Source organism: Lissotriton vulgaris, chromosome 11 (genome assembly GCF_964263255.1).
Source record: "Lissotriton vulgaris chromosome 11, aLisVul1.2, whole genome shotgun sequence".
Classification (NCBI taxonomy): Eukaryota; Metazoa; Chordata; class Amphibia; order Caudata; family Salamandridae; genus Lissotriton; species Lissotriton vulgaris.
The window spans coordinates 955,169,136-955,193,138 of NC_141699.1; the positions used below are offsets into that span (position 1 = coordinate 955,169,136).

General features: G+C 44.2%; 1 protein-coding gene across 2 annotated transcripts in view; it reads left to right on the plus strand.

Annotated features, from left to right (window-relative positions):
• The first annotated feature begins 233 nt into the window (after nt 1-233).
• LOC147683744 (nicotinamide N-methyltransferase-like) overlaps nt 234-24,003 on the plus strand; it is a 32,168-nt gene continuing 8,398 nt past the window's right edge. Inside the window, exon 1 of one of the 2 annotated variants that reach the window (XM_086944903.1) lies at nt 234-383. In XM_086944903.1, coding sequence (XP_086801029.1) covers nt 320-383 — 64 coding nt within the window. In that variant the 5' untranslated portion in view covers nt 234-319. Of the gene's footprint in view, nt 384-6,635; nt 6,856-24,003 lie in introns of those variants that run through there. The other variant, XM_086944902.1, reaches the window with a different exon arrangement.

A 24,003-nucleotide genomic window follows, 5' to 3' on the forward strand; every position in this document is an offset into this window, starting at 1 on the left:
TTAGACCAAACATTTACTTTTATGAATCAGGCTCACAGTGTAATGGTGAGTAGTACATTAACCATATGGCCCCGTTTAGCAATCATTTCCTCCTCTTTGGACTAATACCGAGCCTGCCAGACTAATCCTATTTTTTATCAATAGGGCCTACAATAACCGGTGATTACCGTGAATAAAACCAAAAGCACGGTGTGGCTCTATCACTCAAAGCAAGGAATTGGTGAGTAAGGCATTAAGCATGTGACCCCTCATTAACATACTGCTCCTTGGACAATTACCAAGCCTCTGAGATGAATCCATCTTTCATCAATAGGCCCTAATGTATACGGTGGTTACCGTGATGAATAAAACCAGAAGCCTGGTGTGGCTCTATCATGATAAGGGTAAGCAATCCCCTAAAAAACACCTATTCACTTGTGTTTACCTCACACTATCTCATTGTTAATACATCCCTTCAATGTCATTAAAAGGAACTAGACACCCTGAACTACAAGAAAGATCCTGAATTAAATTAGGAAGATTCCTGCATCCTGGGCACGCCCTAAGTGTTGCTCTGTAAGCATTTTGCCCATTTTTTATCCCTAAGCCCACAGAAATAAAATGCTCAAATGGCACTAAATCTATTTCTCCTCAGTCCCCAGAATTCCTGTCCTGAAGAGAGCCCATACCACGAGAGGGTTGAAACGTTGTTGGCTACTTTAAAGAGATAGCCCCAGCTAAACTATAAAGTTGCCTATGAAGAACTGACTGCATCATTAAAAGGGCTCCTCTTTTAGATACCAATAACCATTTTTTGTCTCTTAATAGCACTATATGTATTGCATTGTTTGGTTATGGTCACTACACTGGGGTTCACAAAACTACTTCCATCTGTTTAAATATACATAGTGTAATTACACACTAAAATATTTTTACATGAGAAATTGTTCTATGAAATAAAATACACCCACTTTGGCTGAAGTGAGTAATGCAATTATTCATGCTCTTTGGGGTTCTATATATCTTGGGCTATAACGTTGATAAACCTAAATTGAATTAAGGTTCTACTATATATTTTTCTGCTCTTTGCTTTAATCGCGCAAGATATATTACTACTTGCTGAAATCTTAATTTATTCACTAATGAAATGAGTTCCTTGTGAACACTGTTTCTACATATTAGCAATACCCAGTTCGCAAGGACATATGGGTTGCTCTTGTTTTGTATAATAATCACAGTGTAATGGGGCACAATTTAGGTTTAGCTCTCTAATCTATAACTGGCGAATTTCAGTGGTTTTTATTTTTAAACGTTAGTTCTCATTTCATTTCATCACCTAAGAATAATGTCACTTTAAACTTTGTCTTTTTCAGTGACCCTGTATATGTATATAGCCACAGAAAAAAACACATTTAGAAATTGAGTTATAGTTCATGTTCAAACATCTAGTCACTGATATTTGCCAGCTATCATTTATGGCACAAAAATATCTCGTTCATCTCTTATGTCATCATTATAGCATCAATTCTTGGGGTTACAATGTGTTTTGTTCTATGTTTCTTAAATGTTATTCATATATTTCAGTTCTGAAGTAAGCAATGTTTCTTGAAGGTGCTGAACTACATTGTTCACTGGTCTTTGTTAGTGTGATAACTGTGGTTTAGACAGTTTAGAAATATTTAATAGAAGTCAGAGTTCCTTTATCGAAATATCTTTGGGCCCATAGAAAAAGGTTTTTGTTTGTACATGAAGAATATGGTGAACAACAGGCGCAATGTATGATGTTTGCATGTAGAGGACTATAATATTCTGAAATGGATGTCTGTTTCTCCCTTGCCTAGTGTCAATGGTTGCTTATTTTGTTTTTTCTTCTCTTTTTAATTGTTTGTTTAATTTATTTTATGTGACTGGTTTCTTTTTATTGATTTCTTCAAACTAGCTCCTCTTTTCCCTTCCATTTTAGCAAAGAATAACATTCCACCCTCTTGGTGAGGATCGATTCTTGTTCCAATCTTCAAAGGAGGGGACAAAAAATCCCCAGGCAAATATCGGTTAGTCGCTCTTATCGATAATGAAGCGAAGTACTTTGCAGGGATTTTGCTGAATTCATTGCGGGATTGGGAAGAGGAACACTCAATAATTCCTCCAAACAATACTGGTTTACCCAGAGGAACTGTCACTGCAGTTAACCTTATGACTTTCTTGTGTCTGATAGATCAGACGATGTTTAGTACCAGACCGTTTTACATGGGATTCATAGACTATAGTTCCGTATTTGATAAAGTCAATAGGGCCAAGCTATAGCAGAAGCTTTTCGCACTGAACATCCCGAATAGTTTACTAAGAGCCCTACAGCTACTGCACAAGGACACATGGGCCAGGATTAAGATTTGCGACGGTTCCAGACTATCACAACCAATTTTTACAACAAAAGTACTCAAACAAGGATGCATCTTGGCCCCTACACTTTTTAATCTATTTTTATCAGATCTACCGGAAGCACTAAACACAGTCAACTCTCATGCTCCTAAACTAGCCAGCTTACAGCTGTCAAATCTATTATATGCCAACAACTTGGTTCTCCTAAGTAGCACAAAGATATGCTTACAAAGGCTTATGGACGCAACTGCTGCATACTCAAATAAGAACGAGCTCCAGATAAACAACAAGAAAACAAAAATCTTGGTGGTTCGCCCGGGAAGGCCTTAAAAGCTGGCATAGATCCTAAAGTCGGAAAGCATTATAGAATCCAAATGCCACAAATATTTAGGAGTCTTCTTCAACAACAACAGAAGATACAAAAGCCACCTGGGAGAGCAAAAACAGAAAGGAACAGCATTAGCATTTGCTCTCAGTTCCATCCACAAGAAATTACTCGCCCCAACATTCGCTCCTACACTTCAGGTGGCACTTGCAAAAGTCATCCCAACCCTAACATATGGAAGTGAGGTACTAAAAGGATTGGACAGCGGCCAATTAGACACAATCATAGCAAAAGAAATTAGAACAGTCTTCCAGCTACCATCTCTCACGTCACCAGCACAAATCAGGCTGGAACTGGGCATCTGTAAACAATCACTGGGCAGAATGAAAAATTTCTTAATGTGCTGCCACAAGCTGAGGTTATCAAAATAAGGCAGTTTAGCAGAACACCTATGGTCCAATCTGAATACAAAACAATGGCAAGCAGGGCATCGCTATCTGTCAAGCGGGCTAAAAACCCTAGGTCTGGGCAATGTTTGGGACCTACACGTTAGCCAAAACTAGTTCAAAAGGCTACCAAAAATAAGCACAAAAAAGCTCTCCTCAATGGAAGACAAGGCGAATCTTGCAAGAAGAAGCCATGGTTGGATGACCCTCACTTCATACAATCAGGTGACACCTCAGAGCTCCTTAACTTGCACTTTCAATGCACACACTAAACTATGTTTTTTAAAACAAAGATTGGGGGTGATCAACCTGTCCTGCCATCTTCCCAAATGGAAAAGAGAACAAGCTTTGGAGCCATGTCGATTTTGTGGCAACTATAGGGAAGACATATTTCATGTTCTGTGTCTGTGTCCAAGCCTCCTGAAAGAAAGAAGGACCCTCCTATGGAGGACCTGGATCAACAAGGAAGTTAGAACATGCAGATCTGCAGTATTGGCCTGCTTCGACCCACGGAATACACACTTAAACTGCGCACTAGTGAGGTTTATGGACTGCGCAGTAAAAAAACTATGGGAGGGGAGATGTTGACCCCTACCTCAGCTAGAGGAGCAGATCCACTGACCTCCTTAATAACGGGAAATTTTGCCTTGCGGGCACCCTGATACACGAAAATCTGGCAGAATTGTCAAAGCATAACTTACACAAAAAAGGCATGGGCGCACAGGCTGGACACATTTGGGTCTTAAAACACAACCTTGGACACAATTGCCTTGAACGGATAATCATCAATGGCACCTGCAATGCAGCGCACCAACAAGAGAGTTCAGAAATGTGGGGGACCGGGTGCTTTTTAACACTGAAACCAGGGTTTTATTTTTACCAAACCTAATAAGTGTTATATTTTTATCAATTTAATACGTGTCAAAATTTCATCTCTTGTACCTTGCAAAGGTTTCTTTTTAAATCATGCAATAAAGATTATTACATATTACTAATTTCTTTTATATAATGTTTTTCATCCATTTAAAGGTTTTGAAGGTTCCCATAGTAGTCAATGACATTTGCATTGACAAGGCATCAGTAATTTTGTTCTTTTATATTTTTGTAATTTTTTAAGTAAACCATTTCTTCTATTACCATGTTGTTTGTAAAGTAGATGCCCTAACAGTGACAAGTATGCCTCAATGTGGGTGCCATGCTCACAGTGCCATAGTACTCAAGCTATACCTCACTGATGAGACCTAAGTAGGTTGAAACCTGTCTGGGGATGCGTGTGCTCCCATCTAGAGGTGATCTGGCCTGGGAGTTTGGGCTGGTCTGTTCCTGCTGAGCAGAAACAAGACTAATATGCATGAGACGGGTATCTGTCTAGAATGGCACAGTGGGTGAAAAACAATGGCATGGAATGTGGCTCAGAGAGACTCTAGTGGCTGGGATTAATTCAAACAATCCTTCAATTATCTTGTTCTTTTTACCTTTATTTAACCAAATGGAGAAATAGGATATGAGATACTTGTAGGTGCCTTACCATTGTATACAACGTATGCAAATCCTAGAATTAACCTAGTGAAAGAGCAAATAACTAGAAGGTGCACAGAAAAAGAAAGAGTTACAGACAAAGATTTGTATTAATGTCAAAATGAGTGTGTTTGACGGATTTGTCTTCCAAGAATGTTGAAACGTGGTTATTTAGAGATTGGATTAATCGGAGAAATGCCTGAAATTAACTATTCTCCCACTCAGTCAAACTCCTACTTATAAAAGGATGAGTCACTGGATTTATTTAATTGAAAAAAATATTGATCCAGTAGCTAATCAGCCAAAGAGGCATCAAGACATTGTGGCAGAGGCCCCTCCCCCATTTATACCTTGGTGTCTGCCTCTGATTGTTCCTGCTAGGCCCTCCAGAAGATGCACAACAGCCCTGCACTTGAAATTAACAAAATGTCCCTGAGATGCTCAGATGAAAAGTTCACTTGATTTCAAAGACAAATGTGTTGCTTTTTAGAAACAAACTTCATGTAAAAAAAAGAAATTCCGAGTAGACTGCACCAACACAGCATTCTGCTCTGTAAAAGGGGCGTCTGCTGTACCAGTATATGGACATCTGTCACTGCGAACCCCATGAAGAACATGGGGAACTCTAACTTTGGTGGTCAAAACTCTGCTGGCGTTAAGAGAGTGAGAATAGGTTGGTCTTTGATGGGTTATGGTCACCCCATTAACCTCCAAAATCAACCATCACTATTAACTACATAACCTTTTGTATTTCTGACCATTTTTCAGCAATCAGAGAAGTGTAACTTATCTGGTGGACCTGATAAGTTCACTGCTGCAAGCTCACCTGACCCCAGTGCATCAACATGAGTTTCCAGGTTCAAACCTGAATCTGGACACATGTACTGCAAACTAGCACCTTTGCACTCCTCCAAAGAGCTCCATATTGAACAAGATGGGATTGAGGAATTGAATTTCAGCAAAATGTGATGATGTACAGCACCTAAAAAATAACCACGTTGTGCATATTGCATTTGGACGTGAAACGTTGGATTAATGATCCTGCAATTGTGACATATAAAATGAACTGTGAAATATATACATCATCCACACTTCAACAAAAGAAGCGATAGAGAGGAAGGGTTACAAAATCTAAGCAGCACTCATTTGATGGAGTGCGACAATAATCCAAGCTTTTGACGGATAATCAAACCCTCACACGGTGGCATATTAAGATGCCACAGGCCCTAGTGCACGGACCAAAATATCCCCACCCCATTCCTTTATTTGGTCAAAAAAGCTACACTTGGGATTCAATGGTCTCCTCACACCCCTTTTCTCCGGTGCCATTGCACCTGCTCCACTTTTGACGACTACACTCCGGACTTCACATGTGGCTAGTACAGAAAGGCAGCTAATTTTGCTTTTGTGGCTTTTGTTCTGAAGGGCCCAGAATACGCTTTAACCCCTTGGATGCTGATGATGGAACCGCTCCGTCATCAGCTACGGTTGGGCTGTGCTGATGACGGAGTGGTTCCGTCATGGCCCGATCGGCGCGCCTGCGCGGCGCGAATTTCGCGCCTGCGCTGGACGTTCAATTGAGTGGGGCAGGCCATGACGGAACCGCTCCGTCACAAGCACAGCTCAACCGACGCTGGTGACGGAGTGGTTCCGTCACCAGCATGCGGCCGCCGCGCGGCCGCCCCGCCCCCTTAGCACTGCGGCGGAATAGCCTCCGCAGTGAAGGGGTTAAGGAGTGCCTTGTTTGTATTTACCATGTTCCTATAATTAGATTCATCCCTTACTTTGCGCCGCACCCAGCAAGATGTTTACTACAATACAGTGCCCAAGGGAGCAAAACATCATTATGTAGGGGTCGAAATTATCATTTCAGCTCACACAGACTAGACACAAACAGACAGCGCAATCTTCAAAGAGCACAAAGCAAACAAGAAAGCAGAACGTGGGTACGTAAGCAAACTGCACCTGTGGAATATAACGGGGCAAAAATGCTCACAATGCATAGCACTGGCGGCGTGGAATTCAGAGTCACGGTCCACCAACAAGTCTATAGTCAGAACATGGAGCCGGGCTTAACATGGACATCTATCTACCAGAAATATTTTGATGCTGAGAAGGCTCTTACCGAGTACTATACTGCAGACTCTGAATTCACGGACGAATCAGTGATACAGCCAATGAGACAACTTGAACAACTCTTGGCTTCTGGTAGGTACTGCACACCGTATTGCTATAGCATTTTTTACTTATTTATGGATTCAATGTTGTGAACACGTTTTTCAAATATTAAGATGTGTCAAATAGGAGTCTTTTTATTTAAACTGTTGATTTGAGTTTAATAAAATACACCACACACAGACACTGAAATATTCTTTAAATGAAACTTATACAAAGTCTAGTATAAGGCACATTTTTATTTAAAAAAAAATCTAAACAATTACAGGTGATCAACAGTGCAAGACTTTAAATTGTCAGCAAACATCAATTACTTGCATAACTGCTATATATTGCCCAGGTTTACTAACATTTGCTTCATGGCAGCACCACATTTTTTGGCTCAGCCTGGATGCAAAATGATAGTTGGCACTTACTAACCCACGTAAGAGCCGACTTGCGTCCCCTTACATGGCTTTGTAAAGAAAATGTAACGCAACGCAGCCCGTTGATCTGCATTTTATCACACTGTGGCTTGGAGGTTGACCATGGATGGATCTTGGGCATTTCCCTGCATCCACCAATGGATTTTGTCTCACTCCGAGATTTACTAAGCTAGAAATTCTGGAAATGGATCAAAATGCCACACCAGTGAGGCAAAACAAGGAAAAATATTTTTATTTCTCCTTGTTATTTCCTCTGCATCACACATAGAAAGAGGAAATTGACTTACAAGGAACTTTTGTGTGCAGGAAGCTACCCCTTCCTGCAGAAAAACAATCCTGCCCATTACTCAGGCACCCTTGCAGCATGGCGCATGGGTGCTTGCATTGGTGCTAGGCAGCACAGAGTGCACCAGCAAAAGGAGGGAGTTGATCAGTACCATATTTCTTCTGCAAATCAGGTGGCCATCTTAAACTGGCCTCAGTGCCCATAGGAATGGGCTATTCCCAAGCAGTCACTGAAATAATTCAGTAGTCCCCTTCCCCATCATTTTAGCCTCATTAGCAGAATGGAGTGCTCAGGATCCAAACAAGTAACTTCCATTACAATAGTCCCCCGAACACTAGGAACCCTCACATGCCCATAACCTTGATGCACACCCCCTCTGATACATATCTCCCCCCTTTGTTTACTTCCCCCCTTTGTATACTTCCACATCTCCGGACAGTCAGACTTGTAGTTCTCACTACGCAAATGCAGACCACTGCTACCCTCCAATCCACATCCCAAACTCTTCCACCCCCCTACTCCTAGACCACATTATTAACACCACTCCCACACCAGACCCTAGGCTTGACGAAATCCTACTTTCACTACAATATATCAAAGATGACCTCCATAAGCTACGGAACCTGATCAGACAGCAACCCAAGATCAGACGACATGCGGTTAATAAGAGCAGGATCCCACACAGCAACAGCCCCACACCCCAGCACCAGTTGCAACTACTATCCCCTAGTCAACCGCCCCCAATATGGAGAACATTTCCTTACTGCAATTCCACAACCAGTCCAATCCACAGGAAGAATACTCTATCCGCTAAAGATATACACTCCCTACTCCTCTCCTACGATCCCCCACCTAGCCAGTCCACAGTAGACCTGAACAAGCAGAAGCAACCCACCCTAATCGAAACTCAACTCAGTACACACAGAGCTCCTAATCACGACTCCAGAGGTATAACCCTGGAGAATCTTATGCAAGTTCCATTAACACTGGAACCTCCAACAACCTCCAAGCCTTGTATCAAATGCATGCTACTAAACTGTACATCAGCCTCAGCACACGTAGCTGACATTGTTGACTTAGTCATTCAGTCAAACAAGCTTTGTTCGGATCATACAAAATGTCCACAAAAGCATGCAATACAAAAAATCTAAAATCCATTTATAGTTAATAAAAAAAAACATATCAAGGTTAAAAACATCAGAGAACTTCAATTAATCACTTAATTTGAATGGGCACCAAACTAGACAGTTGAGCTTATGTTACTTCATAATTCAGTCTTTCTAGATGAACAAGTGTGGTCCTTTGTTTCATTGCCATCATTATATAACAGATTACTGCCTTACATACTAAAATATTATCCAGATGCCGAAGGTAATTAAAAGCAATTTCATAGGAAAACAGGCTATTCGTTTTGAAAATTGGACGGAGATATGGTTTTCTACTTTCTGTATAAAACCTAGAAAACAATAAAAAGTGAAAGGTGCTTTGTTTGGACCTGCCATCACACGGACAATTCGGCATGATGGAGCACCACTTACCCCTTTTAGGAAATGCAAATAAAAAGTGTAGAGTGCACAATCTTAATCTGGTTAGGTAAAATCTATGTTGTACATTGGTAACAAAAATAAGATATGGTTGTAAACCCGTGCCCACAGGACCCTCAAGATAAGAGATAACTGATTTCTTGGAATTAGATGCCTCTTCTCTACAGACGGCCCTTACGTTTAGAAAGCTCTTTTTTAATTCAGCCTTACTAATATATTGCACATCTCCCGAGGTAAAATCATTTACGTTTAAATTGCAATCCTCTAGAAGACTAGCAATATAATTTAGCCAGGGAATATTTTTACAACCATCTTGGGACATGCAATCTAAAATTATATCCCTCGTAAAATGAGTTTCATCCCTAACCCAGAGACGATGCCACAGTGTTAATGCAGCCATACAAATTAGATTGTTTATATACGGAGATCCTGTTTCCCTTGTGCAAAATATTCTACGATGTGGCACCAGGGACAGCTAGCAGGCGTCTTAGGAAGTTATTTTCAAGGATCTGTAGTGGAGCTGTCTCAATCTGACCCCATAGAGCCCCCCCATAACAACACCCTGTAATACACTTCGCTCCATACAGTTTAAGAATCTCCCGGACAGGTTTATTCCCAATCTTTTGGGAGAATCTAAAAATAGCCTCCACGATTTTCACAAATTTCAACTTACTCAGGGTGATATGCTTATTCCAATTCCCCTTACTATTAAAAAAGAAACCCTAGGTAAAAAAATGTAAAAGTTCTCTCTGTCCGCGTCCCGTTGATAAAATGTTGTTTCGTTTTAATATTCCCTATACCACTTTATACTCTCTCACAAACCGGACCTCCTATTCCTAACCGAAACTTGGCTAAATGAATCGTCCACACCGATCCTAGACATACTGGTCCCTCCCAATTATGACATCACCAGACTAGATAGACCTATTAGACCAGGAGGTGGTATTGCCTGCATATACTGGAACAACCTCTCAGTGAGCAGCTCACTCTCACCGCATATTTCCTCATGTGAATATCTTTGCTTAGATATCACAGGTAATAACAAAACAATTTGTTTGCTGCACACATTTTACCACTCACCAGACGATAACCTCACCTTCATCGAGCAATTCATGGATATCGTGACCACACATACTGGTCAACAAAATACCCAAATATTCCTTGGTGTCTTCGATCTCCATTGGAATGACCCTAAGGACCTGGCAGTAAATTGCCTCAAAACATTCCTTTCGGACCTTGACCTCAACCAAATCTGCAATGGCCCCACACATGTCTAAGCCTAATCCCTTGACTTAGTGATTGCCAACCCAGAGGCCATTCAGCTTAACACAATCCTCCCCTGTGATTAGTCTGATCACCATTCCATCACCTTCTCCATCAAGGTATCAGTTAAACTATGCTCAGCACAACCTACAAGACCTAAAATACGGAAGAGCAACCTAAAAAAAACTCCCTCACAGACCTATCCACTTCTCTGACCCCCTACCAGCTAACTACCTCAAAGATCTCGTACCTGCGCTATTTCCACTTTGGACAAAGATCATCAATGCTTACTTAGAGTTATTCCTCATATTCTCAGTTCGGGAAAAGTTTCCCCCACCCTAGAAAATACGACGGCGAACCCCACTGACCTAAACAACTACCCACCAATTTCCAACATCCCAACTCTGGCTACACTCCTAGAAAAATGTGTTCTCTGCCAGTTAGACAACCACATCACCAACTTCCACCTGCTCAATAAATTTCAATCTGACGTTCCGGACAGGGTATAGTACGGAGTAGGCGATGACCCACATAATAGACGACGCACTAAAAATCCTAGATCAGAACGAAGTCTGCCTACTCATCCTACTTGACTTATCTTCGGCATTTGATACCATCAAATATGATCATCTACTAGACCTCTTGCAACACAGAATGGGCCTATCAGAGTCAGTTCTAAATTAGTTTACCTCTTTGCTCTGAAATAGATCCCAAAGTGTCAAGGTCAACCAATCCCTGTCCAGGACCGTTACAGTCACATTAGGAGTCCCACAGGGCTCCTCCCTCTCACCTACACTGTTCATCCTATTCATGGAGCCACTCACTGAGATTCTCTACTTAGCTAATATCCTCTTTCACATGTATGCAGACGACACACAACTATATTTAAAGATAAACTCTCTGGATGACATCAAAGCTCTCAATCTGACTCTACAAAAAACTCAGCCTTGGTTGACTGAAAACCACCTCAAATTAAATGCCCTCAAAACCAAATTCTTACTAATCGCCCCACCTTACCAAACAAACATCATACAAGAATGGCTTAAACATCTTACAACGCTCAACTGCCAGCCTCTTATTATAGATTCAGCATAATCACTGGGAGTAACTCTGGACAGTAACCTAAACATGCAAAAACATATCAGTGCCGCAGCAAAAGGTGCACACTTTCAGATGCTCACCCTGAGAAAACTAAAACCCTTCCTCCCAGTAAACGACTTCAAACTAGCAGTCCAAGCACTAGTAATTCCCAGACTAGAATATGGTACTGCAACTCTCTGTGGACTCCCTAGATCGACAACTGCCCTGCTAAGAGCATCACTCAACTCAGCGGCCAGGCTCATCACAGGCTCCAAAAAGCATTGCCACATTTCCCCCAACTTCAAAGCGCTTAACTGGCTACCCTTCGAATCAAGAATTCATCTAAAAGTTGCTTGCATGACACACAAAGCCCTACATCAGAACACCCCGAGGTACCTGGCCCAGAAACTGGAGCCTTCATGTGGAAACAGATCCTCCAGGATCTCCAACAACCTTCTTTTGAAGCCTCAAAGATTTGCCAAGAAGAAAACATATAATCGCGCCGTCTCTGGAATTGCACCAAGGATTTGGAATGCACCACCCCCAGAAATCAGACTCAACCCATCAACTGCCTCCTTCAAAAAATAAGCTAAATCTCTTCTCATGATGAAATTCATTTGAACATTATTTCGGACTAGTAGAACAACCAGCTGTAACATAAGTCGAAATACTTTGTACATTGTCCCTTTTGTTTACCTACCTTACTTGTAAAGCACTCTGATACCTGCAAGGATCATGTTTGTGCTATATAAAAACTTCAAAAAATAAATATGGTGCTGTACAGCTCTCTCCATTTGAAGCAACTCAGCGTAGCAAGTGGCCTTGCTGCATTGCGCCAAATGGTATTTAATGTGGCCCATTTTATGAGTGACTGGCATGTTGGACAATGCACCTGAGTTCAATCCACACAGGTAAAATGGTTTCTGTTACATTTCTTTGGCTCATCTTTGGTGGCTCAGTGAATGTGGCTAAGCGAATGCAGCAAGTCTATGCTCAGAGAAAATGTGTGTGGTATAATATGTAACTGCACAAAGAACAAAATAAGTATGAAATAAAGATGAAAGGTCCACATCAACATTAGCTAAAAATTCAAGCAAATCTAGATTTTTTGAAAAAAGTAGGAATAGCATCTAAAGAATACATTTGGGGTGGGCAAAAAAATAATTAAAAATAGTAATCGATAGGTATATTTACTATTTATTCATGAAACGGGGCACAGCAAGGGAACTTGCTGCGCTGCATTGCATAAATGAGAAATTAATCAATCAATCAGAGATTTGTAGAGCGCACTACTCACCCATGAGGGCCGCAAGGCTCTGGGGGGAGGGGGTTTCGGGCAGCTCCGGTCATTCAAAGAGTCAGGTCTTGAGGCTCTTTCTGAATGTTTGTAGTGTGGGGATTCGTCTGATGCTGAGGGGGAGTTCGCTCCAGGTCTTGGCTGAGATGTAGGAGAAGGATCTGCCTCCCATCCTGGCTCCATGGATGTGAGGGATTTCGGCCAAGTGTAGGTCAGTGAAGCGTAGGTTTCTTTTGGGGGAATAGAAGGAGATTCTTTCGTTGAGGTATTGGGGTCCGGTGTTGTGGATGGCTTTGAAGGCATGTGTGAGCTGCATTTTCTCAGAGTTGAGCTTCAGGCAGCTGCTGTTCATCCAGGATGCGATGTCTTTCATTCCTTCCTGGAAATTTTGTCTGGTGATGTCAGGTTCCTTAGAGAGGGAGAGGATGAGCTGGGTGTCGTCGGCTTAGTATGCTATGCTGAGTCTGTGTTTTCTGACGATGGTTGCGAGCGGGCGATGTAGATGTTGAAAAGCGTGGGGCTGAGGGAGGATCCTTGGGGTACTCCGCATCTGAACTCAGTGGGTGTGAAGAAGAAGGGTGGGAGTCTTCTTCTTTGATTTTGGCCTGCGAGGAAGGAGCGGATCCAGTCATGGTGGTTCCGTTTATGCTGAGGTGGTGGAGTCTGGTAGCTAGAGTGAGGTGGGAGAAGGTGTTAAAGGCTGCTGAAAGGTCTAGTAGAATGGGGGCTGCACTGTGGCCTTGGTCAAGGAGAGTGTGGTTTTCATCTGTGGCGGCTAGGAGGGAGGTTTTGGTGCTGTGGTTGTTGCGAAAGCTGGATTGAATAAGTCAATCAATTCCATTAACTTCGTTAGCTGGATGTTGACGATCTTCTTGGTGACTTTGGCTGCAGTACGGGAGGAGAGAGATGGGCCTGTAGTAGTTGCGGTCTGTCTGGTCTGTTTGAGGGCTTCTTGAGGAGGGGTTTGACTACTGCGTGTTTTCAGTCGTCGGGGAACATGCCTGTTTCAAGGGTACAGCTGATTGTCTGTCGTAGTTCTGGTGTGATGGTGGAGGCAATCCTCTGGAAGAGGTGCTGCAGGCAGGGGTAAGTTGGTGTTCCGGAGTGTATGCTCCGCATGGTTTTTGCAGTGTCTTTTGTGGTGACGGGGGTCCAGGAGAGGATGGTTTGTTGAGTGGCATTGCTGGAGGGAGGTGTTGGGTCGGTGCCTTGGTTTTGTTCGTCGAAGTTGTTGTAGAGTGCCCTGATCTTGTAGTGGAAGAAGGAGCCGAGTTTGTTGCAGAGGTCCTGGGAAGGAGAGATGTCAGAGGTTCTGCTGGGGGGGCTGGTGAATTCTTGTATGATATTAAAGAGTTCCATGCAGTTGCTGGAGTTGGAGAGGATTCTGTCCTGGATGAAGTTTCTCTTCGTAGATCTGATGAGTTGGTGGTTTGCTGTAGTGGCGGTTCTGTAGGCGGTGCATGCTACCAGGGTTTTGCTGTTCCTCCATGCTTTCTCAAGTCATCGGCACGAGCGCTTGGATTCTCGGAGGTCCCTGGTGAACCAGGTGTGTTGGCTGAGTTCTGGAGGGTTGCATTGCAATTTGTGGAGTTCGGTGGCTGCAGAGTTGGCATCGATTGTGGTGGGAAGGAGTGCAGCTGAGGGCAAAGGCGAGGTGCTCTTCAGTGATCTTGCTTCAGTTTCTGCATTGGGGTGTGCCGTTGGCTTGTGTGTTGTGGGTTTCGAGAAGGAGAAGTGAAGGCAGTGGTGGTCCATCCAGAGGGGTTGCATTGTGTGATGGAAGTAAATGTTGATTCCACCAGTGAATATGAGGTTGAGGGTGTGTCCTGCCTTGTGAGTGGGGGTGGTGACAAGTTGATTCAGTCCGATGCTGGCGAGGTTGTCTAGGAGGATGGTGGAGTTTGGGTCACTGAGCTTTTCAAGGCGGAAGATCAGGTCTCTAAGCAGGGCTTGGGGGGTGAGGTAGTCTGAGATGGTGTTGTTGAATGTGGTGCGGGTCTGGGAGGTCTGTAGGCGAGAGTTCTGAGTAGAGTTGTTCTGGGGATAACCTGGATTTGGAAGTGGATGTGTTCCATAGGGGGTGAGGAGTCATTTGAGATTGAGGTTGTCAGTCGGAGGGAGCTTTTGTGGACGATGGCGAGGCCTCTTCCAGGGTGGTCGGGGTGATCTTTCCTCTTAGTCTTGTACCCATCGGGGATGGTGGTTGCAATCTCAGGTGCAGAGCTGACATTGGTCCAGGTCTTTGTGAGGAAGGCATTCAGGGCAGATGGTGTTCAGGAGGGCCCGGATTTCTACTGCGTGTCTGTGCAGGGAGTGTACATTGAGGAGGATGTAGCTTAGAGGCTTGGGTGCAGTGGCGTCTAATGGGTTGGCGGTAGCTGTCGGGGTCTGGAGGTGGGTGAAGGTGTGGCAACAGTGTCGGCAGGAGGTGATGCCCGGTGTCGAGAGCTGGCAAGTGTTTTGCACCCGGGGTTGAGTGTGTGGAGGGTTACTGAGTTGTAGCAGTGGGGGGGGGTCAGAGGACCAGGGTCCCTGCCGCTGGTCACGGTTGAGTCACGGACGGGCACCGAAAAGCTTGCCTTTGGCATGCCAGCCGCATGCCAGTGGCACACCCACTGCGCAGTAGCCGTCATTAAGTAGGGGAAGGGGGAGCAGCTGGGAGGCGGGAGAGGGAAAAGGCAGGAGGGGAGGGGCCAAGTGGTCAGCAGCGGCAGGAAGGGGTAGGAAAAAAAGCAACAGGAAAACCAAAACAAAAGTGAAAACAGCAACAGAAACAGCAGAGACAGACAAAAGGCAGAAAAAGATGAAAAGGTGTGGACAAAAGGCACACACAGATAAAGAGACACAACAGATAAAGAGGCACAAACAGACAAAAAGGCACAAAAAGTAAAAAGGCAAAACAGATAAAAAGACACAACAGATAAAGAGGCACAGACAGACGAAAACACAAAACACAAAAAGGCTGGCAGGGCAGACCAGCAAACTCCCAAATATCTAAACAATCCCACTGGCCATCTTTTCTCCACTCTACTTGACATTCAATTAACTATTGAACACCCTACTGAGCAGAAGGTGCCTTACCAGGTAGATTGCTAAAACTGCATTAATAGAAACAGGCTAGTTACAGGAAATGTACTAAACATAAAATACAGCTGTTTCACAGCTATCACAATGCTTAAGTCTCTTTAATTCACATCACATTCCTGAAAATCAGTTACTTTCCTTGTTTCATATATCCTTTCTATGGATTTCTATTGATTCCAAATTTTTCTCTTATTCTAGATTCAGCTACATTGCACGAATGCATCTCACTGAACTAAATGTCATCTTCCCTTTCTAAGACTTGCCTTGTTTCTCTCACTTTGTCCATCTTTCTGTCTTATATTTCCCCATTGTCTAATCAACATCTTTGTTTTCACTGTCTCTGATTTGTGCCTTCCTCCTCTTCTCTGTTCCCCTTCTTTCCTCTTTAAGACATCTATCTGGTTCTTAGAGAGCCAAGATTCAGCAGATTCTGGGCTTCATTTACGAAAAAATGGCACAGTGCTGCGCTGCAAGCCATTTTGCTGCATCAAGCTGCATCATTTTAAAAGCACAGGGATGTGTCGTATTACTAACAATACAACACATGCATGTGCTTTCCCCTGCGCTGGTACACAATTGGCCGCCATGCGCCAGCGCAGGCACTCCTGTGTCATACTGTAAGGGAATCTTCATTGCAGGTTGATTGTTTTTGTGCAGGAAGGGACACCTTCCTGCGAAAAACAATCATTGATGGTATTTTTCCTCTTTCTATTCATCTTGTAGAATTAGGAAAAAACTAGGAGAAATAAAAGAATTTCTTCTCGTTTGTCCCACTCCTCCGCATCCCCTGGGGAGGTGTAGGATTCTGACGCATTCCCAGCTTTACCGAACTCTGTAAATCTGGGAATGTGTCAGGTTCAATGGATGTTGCGTTGTAACACCCATAGCAACACCCAAGGAATGCCCATTTCATGCAGAGTAATGTGTGAAAGGGGTCCACATTTACAAGGCCATACAAAGTCATGCAGGGTGACTTTATTTGGCCTTGATATAAGGGCAGGGACACTGCACTGCAGGTGCATCAAAAAAAGTGATACACCGGCGGCGCAATGTCCTTGTAAATGATGCCCTCTGTTTGTATCTCCTTCTGACTCCCACCTTTGCTCATCTCATTGTTTCAAGCCCTCCACGATTCAAGCTCTTTGCTTTGCCAAATTTATACTCCTCATGTTCGTCTGAAAGAATTCATTATGAATATCCATTCAAGAGTTCACTAATTATCTTAGTTCTTATGAAAGCCCCTTGTTCAGTGTAAGAGCAATTCATCTCAATTGTTTAGTTACTTGTAAAGTGTGCTGACTCCATTTTGATTATGCTGTGCTGTATAAGCAAGTTAAATAAATTAAAAAGCAAATACCTAAATAAATAAACAAAACAAATTACTATGAATTATGTGAGGAATATGCCTCGGCCAATGTTGAGCCATTGGTGCTGAATTTGAAACAATGTAGAAGAGTCTGATCTGTTACTGATTTAATGCAGAATCTGGCTGATGGAAGGGGAGAAAAGAGAGGATACTTACTTAAATGGAAATCTATGTCGGGCGTTGCCAAAATAGAGTCAGTGGTGGACGTGTAACTCTGAGCTTCGTATTGGGCCTGATAGTTATCCTGCATTTATTCCCCGCATCCGAGTTATCCACGGCCCAAGTTACCACGACTCCTGGTGTCGCCTGTCGGGAGAACATGACTGGCGTGTATGGCGGACCATTTCCACAATAATAACAAAGGTCCCTAGCTGTTGTCATCGCAATGGCGAATGAGACCAGGCCTACCGATTGGGCTTGGCCATGGCCATTTGAGGCAGGATCCCTGGGGTGCCCTGCCAGGCAAGGCGGCTTCTGGACTTACTCCAAGGCTTTGGAACAGCCCAAAGCTAGGGACACGCCCCAGCCTGAGACCTGGATTGTACTGGGCCTGGGGCCGCTGTGGGGGACAGTGAAGAGTAGGGGGTTATCGGCCTACCTGCCATCTGTTGAGCAGTCGGCCCCTGGACCCTGGGGTGTTGATGGACTGGGAGGTGCTCTGAGGAACTGAGGCAGAGATGACACAGGATCACCTCGAGGACCTCTTCCCTTCTTCGTCATCACTGGAACTGATGACGCTGGCAGAGGTAAGAACACTGATGGTGTCCCTCTGCCCCCCCCCCCCACCCCTAGCCTGACTAGGCCACTTTGAGGCGGCCTGGACTGACTGTGCAGTACCTGGGTCCTTCCTGATGCTGCTGGAGTTGGCTGCTACTCCTGAGGGGAACCTGTCTGTGGTTATCTACCAGGCTCATCGGCTCTGGCTACGACAGCCTGGAGCCCCAATTGTAGAGGTTGGTCCGTGGCCCCGTGCAAGGCAGCAAGGATCGTCTGTGGGCCCAAAAAATGTTCCAGAACAGGAAGAGAAAACTGGAGGAGGTGTGAGCTACTGTACCCCAGTGCACTGAATGCTTCCAAATTTGAATGACTGCCTCACAACATACTGACCCATACTTGCAAGCTACCACGAGGAACTGCAGTGTGCACAATAAGAACTCAAAGGTGAGGTGACAGAGTGGACTCCTACCTAATCTGGGGTGCAATGGGGCCCTTTTCACTTCCATCCCATCCCCTACTCAATGGGGGACAACTTGCACACTAGCGCAAATTACCTGTAGCATATGGACTCCTTGGATGCCCAGGAACCCGGACACTGGCTGCTTGACTGCTGTACTCAGTTCTGCAGCTGCTGTGCTCCATCCCATGCATGTCATTGAGGGGACTCCTGGGGAACGTGACCTGTTGTATCAGAGCCTCCCTTGGATGCTGAAGCTGCGCCTCCGAGACACCCCCCTGAGCTATGGGTGATTCCCAAACACGGGGCAAACACACAGTGTGCCCCCACAATGAAGTGATACAACCTGCTGTCTTGTGGACACAGGAGGGTTTAATGATGACTAATGATGGTGAAGCCAAAAACCAACAAGTCACTGCTGCCAGGAGGCACGAGAAACAGCCATTACAACGCAACTAAAACAACGCACTACCATTACAACAAAACTTTTACAACGCAGGATCCATTACAACGCATGCCATTACAACGCAGCTGCTATTACAACGCAGCTGCCATTACAACATAAGTATGGGTAAGTATTTAATTACATTTTAACCCCTACACCATCCAAAACTTACCCTACTATTACGCGTCTCTGGAGTTAGAATAGTAATTTTAACCCCTACACTATCCAACACTTACCCCACTATTACACCCGCCTGGAGTTAGAATAGTAATTTTAACCCCTACACTATCCAACACTTACCCTACTATTACACCCCCTGGAGTTAGAATAGTAATTTTAACCCCTACACTATCCAACACTTACACTACTAGTACATTCCCATTAATTTAAAAAAAACATACTTACCCATACTTACGTTGTAATGGCATGCCTTGTAATAGCAGCTGCCTTGTAATGGCATGCGTTGTAATGGCATGCGTTGTAATGGCATGCTTTGTAATGGATCCTGCGTTGTAAAATTTCAGTTGTAATGGTATGTGTTGTGAATGTATGCGTTGTAACGTCATACATCCAGAGGCACAGATCCAAAGGCGGATGCCCCCCCGTGGACAAGACTCTTTGCAGCCTGCAGCACCAGAAAGAGATGCTCCTTGCCCACTCTGCCAAATTTAACAAGGTTCTCCAAGCCACTCTAGACACTAAAACCTCCTTGGAGACCTGTATAGACTTTGTCACACTGGAGGTCAACTTATTGCGGGCTGATCATCGCAGACTAACGGAGTGAGCGGGTGTGGCTGAGTCCACATTGGCAAAAATGCGGCCTTGCATGCAGGATGTGCAGGAACGTTTGAAGAATGTGGAAGCTGAGGTTCTCACCCTGCATCACAGGGCGGAAGAGGCAGAGGGCAGGTCGAGATGTAATAATATCAATCTGATGGGACTACCTGAACGATCGGTGGGTCCCAGTAGGAAGCTGTTTCTGGAAGAACGGCTGATGAGCAAAGGTCTGGATGGTAAGGTGCACACCAGGATGACCACCGCACATGGGACCCCCACGCCCTATCATAGCACACCTCCTCAATTATCATGATTGCATCTTGCTTTTATAATTCTTTCACACCGAAGGTCACATATCCAATGAGAATTATCAAATTACGGAGTATCCCGACTTCACCATGAAGGTGCAGCAACAATGAGGGTCATACTCCCCTGTTAAACAACGTCTCTGAGAACTGAACCTGAAGTACACGTTTATTCCCTGCTAAGCTACTCGTCGTTGATGGGGATAAGATTCCCATCTTTCACTCACCGGACGACGTGTGGACATGGCTCCACACAACGGATATGCTACATTCTCCTTCCTCGGAATGGCACGAGGGTGAATGGTTGCTAACCAAACCAAGAAGATGCAGGCAATGCACAAGAGGGTGCGACCATCCAGAAATTAGGCTGCTGAGGAGAGAACCCAGGCTGTAGCGAAGGACTCCCTCCAGATCACAAATTAATTTGCCCCTTTCCAAACTGGTCGCCCATCAGAGTAGGGCTCGGACTCGGGCAAATCACTCCCTTCCATGATCTGCAAAAGTCAGGACCCGAAGATCACCCCCAGATTGGCAGACGAACTGTGAATGTGAACTCAGGACTGCCACTGCTCAGGTGTCAAATTGAACAGGTGCCTCACCTGATGGGCCGAAAGCCGTCAGGTAAGAGGTGGTGTGTATGGGACTGCAGGGCACATATGAACACAAGGCCCACACTGAGGTCTACCCGCCAAAGATGACCCTTGTCTTTGATTTTAGCACCATGTCACCCCATTGTTTCCAAGTGGACTCTGCATTGAATGTTTATACTTTACTTGTGCTTTTCTCTTCCTTTTTTTCTTAATGTATGGCTGTTGGTGCATAGTTTGTGGGTACTTTTATGGACGGACCTTCTCACGGCAACTGTCCCAGGGGAAACAGTTTTTTGGATATTTTAGATATATGCAGTGTTTACCTGATGCATACATGCCACCTGTGGGTTGAGCCGTAGGGCTACGGGGTTCTCATAGAATGCATGGCATGACGAGTGACTTACCAGACACCTGTGTCCTTCAGTACCGCATAATCCCCTAGAATGTGCACAGTAAGCCACTCCTTCCAAGCAATATCGATGTTATGCCTCTCTTAAATCGAATCAGATGCACAAAGCCACGCTCCAAGAAACAGACCTCAACATTACTGAGTTGCACAAGCACCATGTAAAGTGAAAGGGACAGCTGCATGGCACTCTTTAGTCTTCCTTCACTAGTGGGATCTGTATTTGGATGGCCCAGGGGTACCTTACACTTTGGTCACTCAGAGGGTGGACACAGCGGGCGATTTGTGATTTTGGATGTGCAACCAGATGGCGAACCACTCACTCTTGCTGTAATCTATGCATCCAAAAGACAACAGGGTGAATTCTTGGACACCCTCACACTGGCGCTCCTTGGAGACCCCTCTTCCCTTGGACTTTGAGGTAGGTATTTTAATTGTGTCCCAGATGTGATGCTTGATTGCTCCACCCCCCACTCAGAGCAGCAGCCACAAGACGAACCGCACAACACCTTACTCAATAGCTGTCGCGCATGCACCACTTGGATGCATGGCGCCACCTACATCCCTTAGACCATGAGTACTCCTATTATTTGCAGGTCCACAAAGTGCACACTAGAATTAATCTGTTTCTCTGTGCCACCTGACTTGGTGCACGGTTAGATGAGGTAAGGTACCTGCACACGCCTTATCGGACCACTGACCCCTATGACTTTTACTGTCCGAGGTACTTAGTCAAGTGGCGGTGGCGCTGAACAGAAAAAAGCATTTGACACCTCGAGGTAGGACTACCTTCAGCTGGTCCTCGCCAAAATGGGGTTTGGACTGGGATTGTTGGGATGAATTCACACCCTATACATCATCCCCACAGCGAGAGTGAAGATGGGAAAGGTTACCTCGGACAGGGTGGATATCTGTGGGCGACAAAACGGGGTGCCTGCTGTCCCCTCTTCTGTTGGCACTGGTAATGAAGCCCCTGGCCTGTCAACTCTGTTGGTGGGCAGAGGAGTGGGGCATCTGGGAGCAGCATGTACGCCACATTATATCACTATACGCTTATGACAACTTAATTTACCTCTGAAACGTGGATGTGTCGCTCAGCGGTCCCATGTGAATATTGCAACCTTTTGTGATATCCCTGGGCTGTGCGTGAATTGGGATAAGACCTGCATGCTTCCTCTGGTGGACCAGGTGGACCCCATGGTGACCCACCTAAGATGGTGCTATGACACCTTTCAATATCTAGGGATACAAATTTATCATACTGAGAAAGACCTCAACGAAGGAAATCTGGAGAAGGCAGTTTTCTCCATACGTCAATGCCTACATTTTTGGTGCTCGCTCCCTTTATCTCAACCCGGTCAGGTGGCGATAACCAAAATATTAGTTCCCCCCAACTGTTGTATTTCTTCGTTCCCCTCCCAATTGTGCTCCCCAGGAGCTTCTTTCAGTAACTGAACGGGTCAATGCACGCACTGATATGGGGCTCAGGACAACATTGGGTTGCCTTGAACATGATACAACACCCATTTAATGAGGGTGGCTTAGGGGCACCCCATTATGAGCTCTATTATGCTACTGTGCAGCTGCAATGGCTGGTGGGGTGGTTATACAACTTAACCCACCATGAAACCATCTTGGTGTGCGCACTGCGGAAGGAAGTGTGCCCCTACACCTGGCTGACTGATTCTGTACCCCATGCACGACATGTGTTTAGACAGATGGTGATAGCGTGCACTTGTTGCCGCAGATGCATACATCCCAATGTTGCCACCTGATCCACCCTTGATTCGCAGCGGGTCTCCGGACAAACCTTTACAGAAAACAACAAAGTGAGACTTTGATGGTAAAGCTTTTCTGCCACAAGATACCATTACAAAGTGAAGGGTGGGAGAAGCATTTACTCAATTGGACAGTCCTAAAGGGCCCGAGTGTAGAAAGCACATGTGACAGCGTTGGAATGTGTGTACAAATGTGCACGTTGGCCAGATTGCCTGCCCTAATCTAAAAGCATACCCCCAAGATGGCTGAGTCACGCACTAGTGTTTAATGCATGCTATGATGTACTGAGAAGCGAACCAGTGTAGTGGCTTGTCTGGTGGATAGCAATAATTATAATCTACTAAGAGGCATGAGGGCCTCTCCACACACATTTGGAGCATAAAGGTTAGAACGGAAAAGGACAGATAGTGAAGATATTTTGCACATAAACACAAAATACATTAAACATTTATGCTACTGTATCAAGTTTCTGATAGTATTATATGATATAGAATAATCTTACAATACAAATTGAATTAGTTTTTGAAAAAAAACATTGGTTGTCTTTTACTTCTCTCTCTCGCTAAGATCCATTGTCAGGATCATTAATACATGTATTAACAGTGCATGTTTAGCCATGAGGACCCTTATGTTTGTATAGCACTATACCCAGGTCCTGTGGCTCACCTTGGATTATCCCATGAATTTTTAATGCTCTGAAACAATGAAAGCTGATGGATACTTAATATGGAGTGTTACACCAGAACTAACACCTGAAACTGGCCAATCAACTTTTCAGTGAAAGAACTCAGTGAAAGAACTCAGCATATGATAGATTTCAGAATCTTTTCTTATATTCTTGTAATTTCAAACCTGCTGGAAGGTATTTCCAAAGGTCTACAACCTCTATAAAGACTGAACTTCATCCGTGACCTTATCCAGTTAAATCAAAGGTTACAAATTATGGTATGACAGAAATGGTCAGGATTCTTTCTAGTATTCTTTTTCTACAAGTAGCCAAAACCAGTGGGCGTATATTAGGTAGCTATGACTCCATGATTATGTCCGACAATGCTTCTTCCCTGTTTGTTTAGGGGCAATATTTCCTCCAAACACCAACATATTCCTTTTCAATGCCAACATGTTGTGTCTCATTTAATCACGAAAATAATTTTTACAGCGACCCCCACCACCTGTGTTATTTTGCAGTGTTGGCACAATGTCATCTAAAAATCTAGGATGTATATAGCAAATTGTTAGTTACTAAATTGTCAAATTTCTTACTGTTTTATTATTTAGTGTGACATAGGATGCAGTACTTTCCAACATCTATTTTTAATGGTACCGTTTTCTAAGAATTATTTCATTAATGTTGCATGTA